The following is a 13,102-nucleotide window of genomic DNA, read 5'->3' on the forward strand; positions in this document are numbered from 1 at the left end:
GGCAGAGGGAGAGAGGGCAGTAGGGACCTCACCCCACATACCCTGCAGATCGGGCAGGACCTTGGTTAGCATTTTGGTGTTTTATCTTAAGAATAAGAGGGAGCCATTGAAGGGAGTGCAGTGGTTGGGCTTGGTTGGCTTTGCCTTATAGAACACTCGCTCACATTCAGGGCATGGGGAATGAGCTGGGAGAGGCCTGGTGGAGGTGAGACTGGCCTGACGCCGCACCTGAGGGCCCTGTGAAGGAGGACAGGCGTGGACCAGGAAGGTGGCAGAGGGAAGGAGAAGTGGATTGGATCTTTGAGGGGTGGGGCCCAGGTCACCTCATGGAGTCAGGATTTAGGGACCCGTCAGGAGTGGGATCTAGGGTCTAGAGGGATTGAGTGGGTGGGAGCCCCCCCACCTCTTGCACCTTGCAGAAAGGACTGCCCTCTGATCCCTCCCCGTTCTTCCCTCAGAGGTGGTCGTGGGGACAGGACTGGCCGCTATGGAGCCACTGACCGTTCGCAAGATGATGGTGGGGAGAACCGCAGCCGAGACCACGACTACCGGGACATGGACTACCGCTCGTATCCCCGAGAGTACGGTAGCCAGGAGGGCAAGCACGACTACGACGACTCGTCCGAGGAGCAGAGTGCAGAGGTGAGGGCCAGGGAGGACAGAGTCCTGCAGGGCCTCAGCTTGTAGCACCATGTGCAGGTAGCTCTCGGCTCCCGTGCCTTCAGAGTGTGCTCAGTGGCTTTGCCTCACCTGGAGGGCCTGTCCCCACTCCCCTCTGTGAGGGCTCCTCTCCCGAGTTGGGTCTCCCTGACTTCCACATGCTTGGCTCTATACTTCTGAGGGCCCCTGGCCATCACCTCTCTCCCTTCTTCCCTGTTTTTTAATTTGGATCCATGGTTCACTGCAAGCCCTTCACTGCCTGCTCCCAACCAGTTTGGGGCCCTTGAAAAGCCTCCTGCATGGGACCCGGCATGTGGGCTTGGGAAGGTGTGGAGGAGCTGGGTATCACCCAGCAGAGTAGCCCTGGGAGGCCAACTGTTGGCATTCTCAGGGGCGGCAGAGCCCCTCTACAAAAGGGAAAGACCCTCTAGGGCCTCTCCTTTGAGCTCAGGGGGTAGCCACTTCCATGTTGGGTAGTTAGCCCTAGCCTGAGGAGGGGAGGCATGATGTTTACCATCTGAGGAGAAGAAGCAGACTTGCCTTAAGGGAACCCCAGTTTGAGAGGATGGTCAGGGCCCAGGTCCAAGTAAGCAGGCAGGTCTCCTATCCAGCAGGGTGGGAAGTGTACTTTTGCAACCCAGCCGCTGGGGAAAGAGTGTGGGTATTCAAGCCTCCCAACTGGCAGCTGTGGTCTGTGCCCGGATGTCTCCAGGGCACCAGGGGGCTCTGGGTGGACCCTTGGGAAGAGTGGGAGTGGGGTGCTGAGTTATCTGCCCCCCCCCAGGGCAGAAGGGGTGTGGATCCTGGCCCGGCCTGCTTAGTCCTGGCGGGATGGCTTGGGCAACACCCAAGGACTCAGCGACCACACCCTGTCAGGAGGGAGCCTAGCGGTGGTAGAGGACTGGCCAGGCGGACGAGGATCGGGGCCTGGGGGCAGTGCTGTGGCCCTCACACCTTTGCAGGCCCCTGCTGATGGGCTCTGGATGAGATATTGAGCTACTCGTGGAACCCTGGCCCAAACTGGAAATCGTAAGGCATAAGGAAGAGTTGTGCACATACTAGCTGAGCTGGTGAGGGAGGAGGAGGGAGAAAGAGGGCAGGATTTAGTGTGCTGACCCCAGACCCGAGGAGGCTGAGGCGGCGTCTGGTCACCTGTCTGTGGGAGTTTCTCGCCCACAGTAATACTGCTACCGGCCTCTCCCCGCTCCCACCAAGGCAGCCCCCAGAAGGCATCCCAGGGACAGTTTCCCATCCCAGAAGGGTTGCAGTCCAGGCCTGACCCATTTTGCCTGCCCTGAGCCTTTAGCCGGAGCCCGCCCACCCCTGGCTTTCAGAGCCTGTCTGCCTCAGAGAGCCAGCGGCCAGCCCCTAGGCCCACCCCAGACTGACTGCCCGTCTGGTGTCTCTCGTCTCATTCTGTTGGCCAGGATTCCTACGAGGCCTCCCCGGGCTCCGAGACTCAGCGTAGGCGGCGGCGGCGGCACAGGCACAGCCCCACCGGCCCGCCAGGCTTCCCCCGAGACGGCGACTATCGGGACCAGGACTATCGGACCGAGCAAGGGGAGGAGGAGGAGGAGGAGGAGGAGGAGGAGGAGGAGGAGAAGGCCAGTAACATCGTCATGCTGAGGATGCTGCCACAGGCAGCCACTGAGGATGACGTACGTGCCCCCCCATGGCCCCGGGCAGGCGGCAGAGCAGGAGGCCAGGCTGGGTCTCCTCCAGGGCCCTCAGCTTCTCGCTCACCCCGACCTCAGCTCCTTTTATCCTTTCTCTCCCCCAGCACTGATCCGTCCTCTGGGCAGGCCTTTGTACTCTCCTGGTCTGGAAGGGAGGAGTGTCGGATAGGCCGGCTTGGCCAAGGGGCTGTGGTGGTGGGTGTGGGAGGGAACAGGGCATTCCTCCGGAACATTCCACTGGTCATCCATCCATTCTGCATATGTTGATTGAGGGCCAGATGCTCACCAGACCGAGAGCCGGGTACTCCTGGTGGCAGAGATAATGCAGGGCCCTGCAGCCCTGGGGATAGGGAGGGTCCCCTGGGATGTTCTGAGGTTTTATTCACACTCTCTCCCCATACCCTCACCTCTGCCCTCTTCCATCAGCAGCGCCAAATCTCAATGGCCTGGCCACAGAGTCCTGCGTTCTCTGACTTCCTTTGCTGCTACTTACAGCCTCCCCACCCTGTGCTCCGTGACATTTCCTTCCATATTCCTCCCTTTTCTTCTGTTTCCTTCTCATAGAGGCTTCCCCTAACGAGCCCCAGTAAAACCCCAGAGGCCACTAGAATAGCCTCCTTCCTAGCCTCCCTGAGTCTCCTCTCTGCCCCCTTGCCTGAATTTTCTGCCCAGCTCTTCTCCGAACTCTACCAGCTGCCCATTTTGTCACAGAGAAAAATCCCACCTGTATTTGGCCCACCTGCCATGTTCAGGGTCAGACAGTAGCTCCGTGCTGACACGTGTTAAGGATTGATCACAGGGTGGGCCACAGGCCAGGTCTCATTTAATCCTCACAGCCACCCTGCAGGGAAGGTACTCTGCGTGTTTCCATCCTACGGATGAGGAAGCCAGGCCCCCAGCAGTGAAGCAGCTTGCCCCAGTTCCCACAGGCAGTGAGTGGCAGGCCAGCAAGTGGTAATGGAGCTGGGGTCTGGCCCCGGGCAGCTGGATTCCAGAGCCTACATTCTTGCTGTTTCCTGAGCCCTCCCTGAGTATTTGCACTCCTAACGAGCTCCTCTGTGTTTCTTTTCGTTCTCATGTCTCTCTCTCTGTGTGTGTGTGTGTGTGTGTGTGTGTGTGTGTGTGAGAGAGAGAGAGAGAGAGAGAGAGAGATCTCCTTTTTTTTTTCACCTGACGAGGAATGAGGCCCAGAGGCAATAAGATTGCTGCCCGAGAATGCCCAGGACATGTTCCCAGGCTTCTGCAAGAAGCAGCGCTGGGCTAGAGACCCTACCTCATCTGGTCCAAACCTCAGACTGCCTCCACAGTTTCCCTCTGGCTTCATCCAGAAAGCTTTCCAAACTCTGTCACCACACCTTTTGGTCTCCACCCCAGGATACTGCTCCACTCATGGCCTGGGGGCACACGGCCAGGCTTTGCTCAGACCCGGTCCTGCCCTTCTGGTCCTGCCCTTTGTGGTATTCGCGTCACAGGTCTCTCGGGGCAAGCCCCAGCTCCCCTCACCACGGCTGCACCAAGCCTGTCGTCAGAGTCCTCCCCTGCAGGCCATTCTTCAGCTGCTGGCTTGGCTCCCTCTTTCCTTGCTCTCTGCCTCTGAGGGTCATCACGCTGCCATGCCCCCCCCCCTGCACCATGCCCCTTTCATTTCACTCACTCTCTGCAAGTCTGGGGCCGAGTGCTGAGAGCAGGTGCTGGTGCGGGCCCAGGGCTGTGGCCACTTGGGGACAAGGCCCAAGAGAGCTAAAGGAGGCAGTGCGTGCATGTCGCCGGCAGCCCTTCAGGGTCCCGGAGGCCTCCGGTGGCCCCCGTGTGCTGAGCCTTCCCCCACCCATATCTCCCCGTACAGATCCGGGGCCAGCTGCAGTCCCACGGAGTGCAAGCACGAGAGGTCCGGCTGATGCGGAACAAATCCTCAGGTGAGCTTTTGTTCCCAGTGCCTCCCCTTCCGCTGGCCAGCCTCAGCCTCCAGTCTCCCTCCTGCTTCTGCCTTCTCCCTCACCCTCCCTGCCCCGCTTTCCTGCCACAGCTGGGAATGGGCAGCTTGGGGTGCCCTCTCTTCTTCTCTTCCCCTCAACCCGTACTCCTCACAGCTCTGGGGCTGTCGGGGAGGGGGTGCAACACTGAGCTGAGTGCTCCCCGGGGGCAGGGCCAGGGCCAGGCTCCGGGGAACCTCCTCTTTGGGACTCTGAGTATCTGAGGTGGTAACTGCCTCCCCATATACTCCCTTCCCTCTCCCTTCTTCTCCTTCCCCTGCCCCTTGATCTCCCCCACATTTTTCTGGTAACAACCTGTGACCAGAAAGTAGGTCTGACACGGTCCCACCCACGTGTCCCAAGAGCGGAGGCAGGGGATGGCTCTTATCCAAGGGTGCATCCCAAGGAGCAGCCAGGATTTCTGGCCTCGCTTGTTCCCTCCCTCCCTCTTGCAGGCTGCTTGGAGCTGGCCTGAGGTTAGCAGGGTGGTGGGGGGAGTCGTCTCTGCAGGACCTCTGGCCCAGGCTCCCCAAGGCAGGCACAGTGAGGCTTCACTGCCTGGGCTTCTCTCGCCATCTCTCAGTCTCTCTCCTCCCCACACCTCCATCTCTCTGTCTCTCTCCTCCCTACACCTCCATCTCTCTCTCTCTCTCTCTCTCTCTCTCTCTTCCTCCTCNCCCCCACCCCGGATCATACTATTTCATCCTCCTGTGCATCCTCACAGTTACTCTTATGGAGATCAGGCATGCCCCCCCAAGCCCTGCCATGTCTCAGCCTCCCCGTGTGTACCCGCAGAAGAGAAGCAGCTCTCCTGCAGCCTCAAGCCCTGGACCCCTTTCCCAGCCCTGGCCAGGCCTGGAGTCTCTCTTGGTAGCATGTAGGTCTTGTTCTGCTTCACCCCAGCCAAACTGCACAGTGGCAGGGTTCTGGTCTCTCTCTCTCTCTCTCCATAAGGTGGTGTCCTAGGTGTGGCCCCTTCTGGCACTTCTCCCAGGCACCCACTGATTCTTTAAGGTCTGCCTGGCCAACCCTGGCCCCCATTCTCCTGCTGTCTAGGAGGACTTGCACTGTGGGTGGCTGTAATCTTCCTAGCTTGGCCCTGAGGCGGCTCCCTGGTAAGGCCCACCTCCCCTGCACTGTGCTAAGGCCGAGGCGACGTTGTGTCCCTGACTCCCCCTGGTTTCTGATGGGCCTGGAGCCTTCCTAGCCTCACCAAGCAGCCTGGCCCAGGTTCTCTTTTGCTGCTTTGATGAAACACCTGTACTAGGACCCCTCCCGGGCAGCGGCCTCATGCTGGGCCCCACCCTTCAGTTATTTGTTCTGGCCCATGTGGAGTCAGCAGCTTGCCCATCCGCCCTCTGTCCTTCTCTGACACAGATCTCTACTTGTCCCATTTCCCTCCCACCTTCTTCTCTCCGTCTCCGTCACCCCAGGCAGCTCTGCCTGAGCCCCTCTCTCTGTCTTTCTTCCCAGCTGGCGTGTGTGTATCTCCCCCTCCCCCCTACCTCTCCCACTCAGTTATCCTCCTTCCCCCATCCCTCTTTCCTGACCCTCCAGGCCATCTACCTTGCCTCCCACCCCCTGGTCTTTCTCTGATTACTTCTCTCTCTCCCTTTTTTCTTTTCTCCTCTCCCCCCTTCCCTCTCTGCCCAAAAAAAAAAAAAAAAAAAAAAAAAAAAAAAAACCCCCCGGTCCCCATTGCAATACATGCCCTCCTTAANCTCTGCCCTTTTTTTTTTTTTTTTTTTTTTTTTTTTTTTTTCCCCCCGGTCCTCTCCCCTCGGGTCCCACCCCCGGGAACGCCGCGTGTCCAAAGCTGTTGACTAACCCACTGCGTCTGTATCTGAATGCTGTCTCCAGGTCAGAGCCGGGGCTTCGCCTTCGTCGAGTTTAGTCACTTGCAGGACGCTACACGATGGATGGAAGCCAATCAGGTTGCTTTGCCGCACTTGAACCCCCCCCCAAACAAATACTACTTTGTAATCGAGCGCTCCCCATCGCCTGATTCTTACGGACACAGTTCCCTGCCCTGTGGCCCTGTGTCCCATCCCCCCCGCCCCCCCTCTTCTCCCCCTTCCTGACCCTCACTATCTCCTCTTCCCATCTCTTGCTACCCACTGGGCTTCCCATCAAGAACCCACACTCACCACTGGCCCCTTCCCACCACCAGGCACTAGCTCTGCCCCTCCACCTCCCAGCTGAACTTTTGGAGAGAGGGCCACCGGGGAGGGGGGAGGTTTCCTTCCATGGAGGCTCCCACTCCTCGGGGACCACCCTGCTCCGGGGTTTAGGCAGAGCCAGGATCTCGTTCCACTCTCAGGCATCACTGGAAGTCTAGCTACTGGGGAACTTAGCTGTTGGCACACTAACTAGCAAGTCCCGTTTTGCCAGCTCTGTGCATGTGAGTTTGGCCTTTTGATTTCCATGCGAGAGGCCAGCACCGCTCTGTTGATCTGAAGTACCAGCCAAATGTGATAGAACTCACTTCAGATGCCCCAGCCCTCCCCCTGCACCTACCCCCCACAGGAGTCACCGCTTGCCCACTCCGCTGGGGGCAGGCCTGCCTTCTCAGCAAGGAGTCATGCTGTCAGGAAGGGAAGGGAGCCTGCTCCCCCGCCTGACACGGTCTCCCCACCCAGCAGCTTTGGGACTGTCAGAGACCCAAGGACCTGCTCTGCTCACCTACCCAGAGCCTGGCTCACTGGTGTGGGGCACGGAAGGAAAGCCTCAGGGGAGGAAGGGTCAGATGTGGTGGAAGCGGGGCTCCGCAGGGCGGCCCTGGGGCCAGCTCTGCCCTAATGCCGTGGGCCCAGGACCCAGCCAGCCCCGGGAAGACAGCCTCACAGCAGGAACTTCCATCTTTTAAATATGGCTCTTTCTTTTTCCCCTTCTCCAGCACTAGCGCGCGTGCGCTCTCTCTCTCTTTCTCTCCCCTCCTCTCCCTCCCCTCCCCATCCCCCTCATCCCGAGTGTAGCCTGTGTAGTGCTGGCCCTGGGTGTGGCCTGGCAGTGTCAGGGCCGAGTGGGGGGTTTTCCCCACTGTCCGGCAAGCGTCGGTCAGCCGAGCACTGTGTGCCTGGTGGCGTGTGTTCACGTGTGCGTGCGCGTGCCCGGAAAGGCAGCAAACAGCTGCGCCCAAGGGCTGTGGCGCTTTCCCTCCCTCCTTCCCTTCCTTCTTCCCTCGTCCGTTCTCCAACCTCCCTCCGTTCCCTGTCCCTCATCCATCCAGCTGAAGGGCTCGCTCACTCTCTTCTCCTGTGCTGAAACGGTGCGTGGGGCACTGCTGCCTGGGCCTCACTGTGCTCTGCTTTTTCCCGCAGCACTCCCTCAACATCCTGGGCCAGAAGGTGTCCATGCACTACAGCGACCCCAAGCCCAAGATCAATGAGGACTGGCTATGTAATAAGGTACAGGGGCGGTGGGCAGCGGTTGCCATGGATAGAGACAGCGGCGGTGGTGGCAGCGACTGTCCCCTGGGGCCTCTGAGGTGGCATAGGTGTTGGGGACCGGCTCAGTTCAAGTAGCCACCATCCCTTGCCGCCTGCCCACCCCACCCATGTGTACTGGGCTTTCACTCAAAGCCAGGCTCTGCCCTCAGGAGGCGCAGTCCTGCCTGAAGTCCGAGTAGGCTTTCCACAAGTTCTTATATAGGCGACTAACTAGTGACAGCAGAGGCACGGCGTGGTGTGTCAAGTGTGGACTTCCCGAGCTGGGCTGGCTGGAATTAGAGCCTCCCACATCCTCCTTGGTCTCTGCCTCACTTTCCTCACCTCCAAAACACAAACAGCGATGACCCCTCTCCCCCAAGGGGGTTGGGAGGATTCCGGTGTGGCGCTTGAGAGGGTAACCCTTGGGACAACGTCTGGCCCATGGTTAGCTCCCTTTAACGTGCGCCTCTTCTCCCAAAGGAAACACAGGCTGCTCTGGGAGCCTGTGTCAGGTGGCCCAACCTTGACAGGCACTCTGACAAAGCCATGTCCACCTGAGGCTGAGGCCACAAGCTGTAGGGTCTTGCAGTTGTATTCCCTACAAGGAACCTGAGGCTCAAAGGGGTGCTCCCGTGGGTTACCCTTGAGCCATGGCTTGCACCCGATCACAGGGGCCGTGGATGGTACCCTGGGTTTGGCTCTCCCCTGGGGCCAGCCTCCCAAGCAGCCCGGAGGCAGCTTGTGCTGCCACAGCCCCACGTCCCGCAGCCAGCTGGCAGTCCTGGGACCTAAGGGGAGGACTGAGAGCTGGCCAAGCCCCCCACCCTCCCCACAGTAAGAATTCTGCCTACCAAGGGGAGTGGCACCTGTTTGTTTTAAAAGAGAGAGTGTTATCAGAAGGCGGGTGTCCAGTGTCTCTGCAGGGGTAGGGACAAAGTGACGGTGGCACTCTGTCCCTGTCCCTCCTATATTTTCAGAGACTCCAAAACCAGGGAATTCTCTCCTTTACACTCCTGTAATTCCCCGCATCCTGTTGGTCACCAGGTCCTGTCGCTTCCATCACAAAAATGCTCTCCTTGCGATTCCCGCTGCCCAGACTAGCCATCACCCTCTCCCTCAGTCGCTGTGGACCTCTCCTCTGCTGTGCTGGCCCTTTGCCTCTTTCTCTCGCCCTCTCACCTGTAACAGTCCTCGAAACCACCTCTAACCACATCCCTCCGCCTCTGCTTAGAACCCACCCCCCAAGTCTGAGCTCGAGCGTGACCACCCTCCATAATCCAGTGTCACCTGCCCGCTCCAGCTTCCACTTCGGCCTCTTTCCTCACCCTCCTGCACCAGCTACCGAGAATCTCTTGTTCCCTTTGCTAGCACTAGCTTCCCAGCAAAACCAGACCAAACCAAAGCAAACTTCTGGGCCTCCCAGATCAAACATCCCACCAACTGTCCCCAGCTGAGCGAGCCATGCCCCTCTTGGACCGTTCCCCTCCCCGGGTCCCCACAGATAAAACCTGCCCCCCGCCTGTGCTACATCTGCTCCCTGCTGTTAGGCCAGGGGCTAACGTCCTGGGCCTGCGGGGCAGAGCCTGGCACAGGAGCAGTGCGTGGGACCCGACCGCGGGATGGAGATAGAAATGTAGACCCTCCAGACATAGAAAAGCTGGGGGCTGCTGGAGGCTGCCGTGTCCGGGGTTGGGTTCTCGGGAACACCAGCGCAGTCCTCAAGATAAAGGAGGGATGGGAGTCTGGCCAGAGAGGGGCTACTGGCTTTTAGGTGTGGAAACACTGAAGGTTTCTGAAGAGGGAAGCAAGTTTTAGGAAGAGGAACCTGCTAAAGGGACAAGAAGGGGCGGTCCTGGCAGTTGGTACCTCAGAGGAGGTGGCACTTGTCACGGGTGGGGGAGTTGTTGATTCCTGAGTTGAGGTGGCACTGAGGGACAAACTTGAGACCATGTGAGGGGAAGAGTCACAGACTGGGAATGACAGCCAGGTCCCCCTGCCACCCCTGACCCTGGGACCTTCCTTCCTGGGGCATGGTGGGGTTCCCTGGGGGATCTCTGGATCCAGGTTTGGAGGGTGCAGTGGAAAGCCACACCCACTCTGACAGCCTGGCCTGTGCCTCGCAGTGTGGTGTCCAGAACTTCAAACGCCGTGAGAAGTGCTTCAAGTGTGGCGTGCCCAAGTCAGGTGAGGCCCTCCTCCCTCCCCACCTCCCCGGGACATGGGTGGAAGTGGGGAGAAGGGTGACCAGCCTTGGAGTCCGCCTCCCCCTTTGTCACCGGCCCGTCTTCTGCTGCCCCTGACAGAGGCAGAGCAGAAGCTGCCCCTGGGCGCGAGGCTGGATCAGCAGACGCTGCCGCTGGGTGGACGGGAGCTAAGCCAGGGCCTGCTCCCCCTGCCACAGCCCTACCAGGCCCAGGGAGTGCTGGCCTCCCAAGCCCTATCACAGGGCTCGGAGCCAAGCTCGGAGAACGCCAATGACAGTGAGTCAGTTGTTCCTTCCTTTCTCCCTGCCCTAGGGTGTCTGGGCTGGGCTCTCCAAGGCCAGAGAGATGGCGGTGACCAAGACTTAGTCCTCCCAGGGTCTCTGCCTGGTGGGGGGACTGACGTGATGCAGGGAGAGCAGGGGAGGAGCATTGCCCGACTCGACTTTAGGGGTGTGTTGGGAAAGGTCTCGGCAGGTGAGCAACTGAGCTGGGACTTGGACTGACAAGCAAAGTTTATCCAGGAGGAAGAGGTGAGAGGAAGCAGCAGGTGCAAAAGATATGAGGCCAGAGGAGAGGGGTAGTGGGGAGCCATCAGAAGGTAGGGCTGGAGCAGAGTATCCGGGGTGCCCCCTAATGCTGGGCCCCTTCCTGCAGCCATCATTTTGCGCAACCTGAACCCACACAGCACCATGGATTCCATCCTGGGGGCCCTGGCACCCTACGCGGTGCTATCTTCCTCCAATGTTCGCGTCATCAAGGACAAGCAGACCCAACTGAATCGTGGCTTCGCCTTCATCCAGCTCTCCACCATCGTGGTGAGGGCGGCACAGGGGGGGGCCGGGCAGCCAGGGTCCCGGCCCCCAGGGCGGGGAGGAGGGACCCTAACCCCAGCCCCTGGCCGCGGCTCCAAGCCTGGCAACGGGGCAATGGAGCCGGGGGCCTCCCCGGGCCTGACCCTTGTGCCCCTGCCTCCCCTCCTCCCGTTCCAGGAGGCAGCCCAGCTACTGCAGATCCTGCAGGCCCTGCACCCGCCGCTCACCATCGACGGCAAGACCATCAACGTTGAGTTTGCCAAGGGTTCTAAGAGGTCAGGACCCCACCTGTGTCCCTTCCCAGCTGGCCCCCCAGCCTGGGGCTTCTCATCTCACTCCTAGTCTCTGACATCCTCCCCAGGGACATGGCCTCCAACGAAGGCAGTCGCATCAATGCTGCCTCTGTGGCCAGCACTGCTATTGCCGCGGCCCAGTGGGCCATCTCACAGGTACTCAAAGACTCCCCTCTGCCCCAGCATCCCCACACTGGGGCCACAGTCTCAACCCTCCCGCGCCCTCTCTGCAACCAGGAGGGCTGGCTTACTGTCTGGCTTTCCGTGGACCCCAAACCCTCACAGTGGCTGCCGTGGGCTTTGGGGGCCTCGCCGCAGCTCCCTTCCCAGTCACCTCCTCCCAGGCTTTCAACTTCAGCACCATCGTGGCTGCTTTTCGCTTCTATTTGGTTATTTTATCGTCCTGAATTTTTACAACTTCTTTAATAAAACGGAATTTATAAGTGGCTGAAAGAAAATTGGGAGATGAAAATAAAGAAGGGGAGGACGGTGTTTTCCTTGACCTGACACCCAGTACTTGAGCTACGCCACTCACGTACCAGTGTCAGCCCTGGGAGCATTTTGGCACGAGTCTTCGATCGATTCTTGTTTTTGCCGCTGCCCTGCCCTGCTGTGGCCGGGCGGCCCTCACACTTCACTTGTCTGAGGCCTGCATGCTTTCTGTCAGCAGACAGACACTAGCCTCACCTGTGGGCAGATGCTTCTTAGCTGGTTCCCCTCCCCCTGCGTCCTTTCCTCTGCTAATAAGCCCCTCCCACTGCCCCTCAGGCCTCCCAGGGTGGGGAGGGTGCCTGGGCCACCCCCGAGGAGCCACCGGTCGACTACAGCTACTACCAACAGGATGAGGGCTATGGCGGCAGCCAGGGCACAGAGTCCTCCCTCTATGCCCATGGCTACCTCAAGGGCACCAAGGGCCCCGGCATCACTGGAACCAAAGGGGACCCATCTGGAGCAGGTGAGCCCCAGCATCTTTCCCTGAGCCTGTGGCGGGGGGTGGCAGGCATGGGGTCCTGGGCCCCATCATTCAGAGGCATTCTCCTTCCCTCCCTGTCCATCATTACAGGTGCGGAGGCCTCCCTGGATCCTGGGGCAGACCCTGTGTCACTGCAGGCTTTCTCCCGCGCCCAGCCTGGTGCCGCCCCTGGCATCTATCAGCAGTCAGCAGCCGAAGCAAGCGGCAGCCAGGGTGCTGCCGCCAACAGCCAGGTGAGGGAGCTGGGGGGATCCTGGGGGGAAGGGGCGCGCAGGGGGCATCGGCAGACACTGAGCCCTGTTCCCCTGTCCGGCCCTGTGACCAGCCGTATACCATCATGTCACCCGCTGTGCTCAAATCTGAGCTCCAGAGCCCTACCCATCCTAGCTCTGCCCTGCCACCGGCCACCAGCCCCACTGCCCAGGAGTCCTACAGCCAGTATCGTGAGTAGCCATGGCCTGCGGGTGGGGTGGGGTGGGGGGCGGGGCCGGGAGTTCCTTAACAAAGCAGAGAGGAGTGTGACCCCCCTTTCTCACCCCCCCCCACAGCTGTTCCTGATGTCTCTACCTACCAGTACGATGAGACGTCTGGCTACTACTATGACCCCCAGACTGGTCTCTACTATGACCCCAACTCCCAGGTGATAGGGTGGCCCAGGAAAGGGGTGGGGTCTGTAGTTCCCCCTCTTGAGGTCTCCCCTCATGCCCCCTCCCTTGCCCCTCTCCCAGTATTATTACAACGCTCAGAGCCAGCAGTACCTATACTGGGACGGGGAAAGGCGGACCTACGTTCCTGCCCTGGAGCAGTCGGCCGATGGGCATAAGGAGACAGGGGCCCCCTCGAAGGAGGGTAAAGAGAAGAAGGAGAAGCACAAGACCAAGACAGCCCAACAGGTGAACACTGGGGGCCCAGCAGTCACTGGCTAGCTGTTTACTGCCTTCCAGTGAATGCATTTCTATCCGCTTTAAGCCTCTGCTGCTGGGGGAGGGGCAGATGTGTACATGGCAGTGACTGTGCTCGAGAGAGACCAGGCTGCTGGCCCAGCTCTGCTCTTTGATGGATGACGTCGAGCCAGAGCAGTCT

The 13,102-nt window shown here is 59.9% G+C and overlaps 1 protein-coding gene across 6 annotated transcripts in view; it reads left to right on the top strand.

Annotated features, from left to right (window-relative positions):
- Positions 1–13,102, top strand: part of RBM10 (RNA binding motif protein 10) — a 28,276-nt gene that overhangs the window by 12,661 nt on the left and 2,513 nt on the right. For 2 of the 6 annotated variants that reach the window (XM_034649005.1, XM_034649008.1), the window contains exons 3-17: positions 459–642; positions 2,088–2,318; positions 4,183–4,252; positions 6,170–6,243; positions 7,630–7,716; positions 9,861–9,921; positions 10,041–10,217; positions 10,596–10,756; positions 10,931–11,028; positions 11,115–11,202; positions 11,815–12,001; positions 12,110–12,252; positions 12,345–12,462; positions 12,568–12,659; positions 12,748–12,912. In XM_034649005.1, the coding sequence (XP_034504896.1) occupies positions 459–642; positions 2,088–2,318; positions 4,183–4,252; positions 6,170–6,243; positions 7,630–7,716; positions 9,861–9,921; positions 10,041–10,217; positions 10,596–10,756; positions 10,931–11,028; positions 11,115–11,202; positions 11,815–12,001; positions 12,110–12,252; positions 12,345–12,462; positions 12,568–12,659; positions 12,748–12,912 (1,936 nt within the window). The remainder of the gene's footprint in view (positions 1–458; positions 643–2,087; positions 2,319–4,182; positions 4,253–6,169; positions 6,244–7,629; positions 7,717–9,860; positions 9,922–10,040; positions 10,218–10,595; positions 10,757–10,930; positions 11,029–11,114; positions 11,203–11,814; positions 12,002–12,109; positions 12,253–12,344; positions 12,463–12,567; positions 12,660–12,747; positions 12,913–13,102) is intronic. The other 4 variants (XM_034649007.1, XM_034649006.1, XM_034649009.1 and 1 more) reach the window with 4 other exon arrangements.

This window comes from Ailuropoda melanoleuca, chromosome X (genome assembly GCF_002007445.2).
Source record: "Ailuropoda melanoleuca isolate Jingjing chromosome X, ASM200744v2, whole genome shotgun sequence".
NCBI lineage: Eukaryota > Metazoa > Chordata > Mammalia > Carnivora > Ursidae > Ailuropoda > Ailuropoda melanoleuca.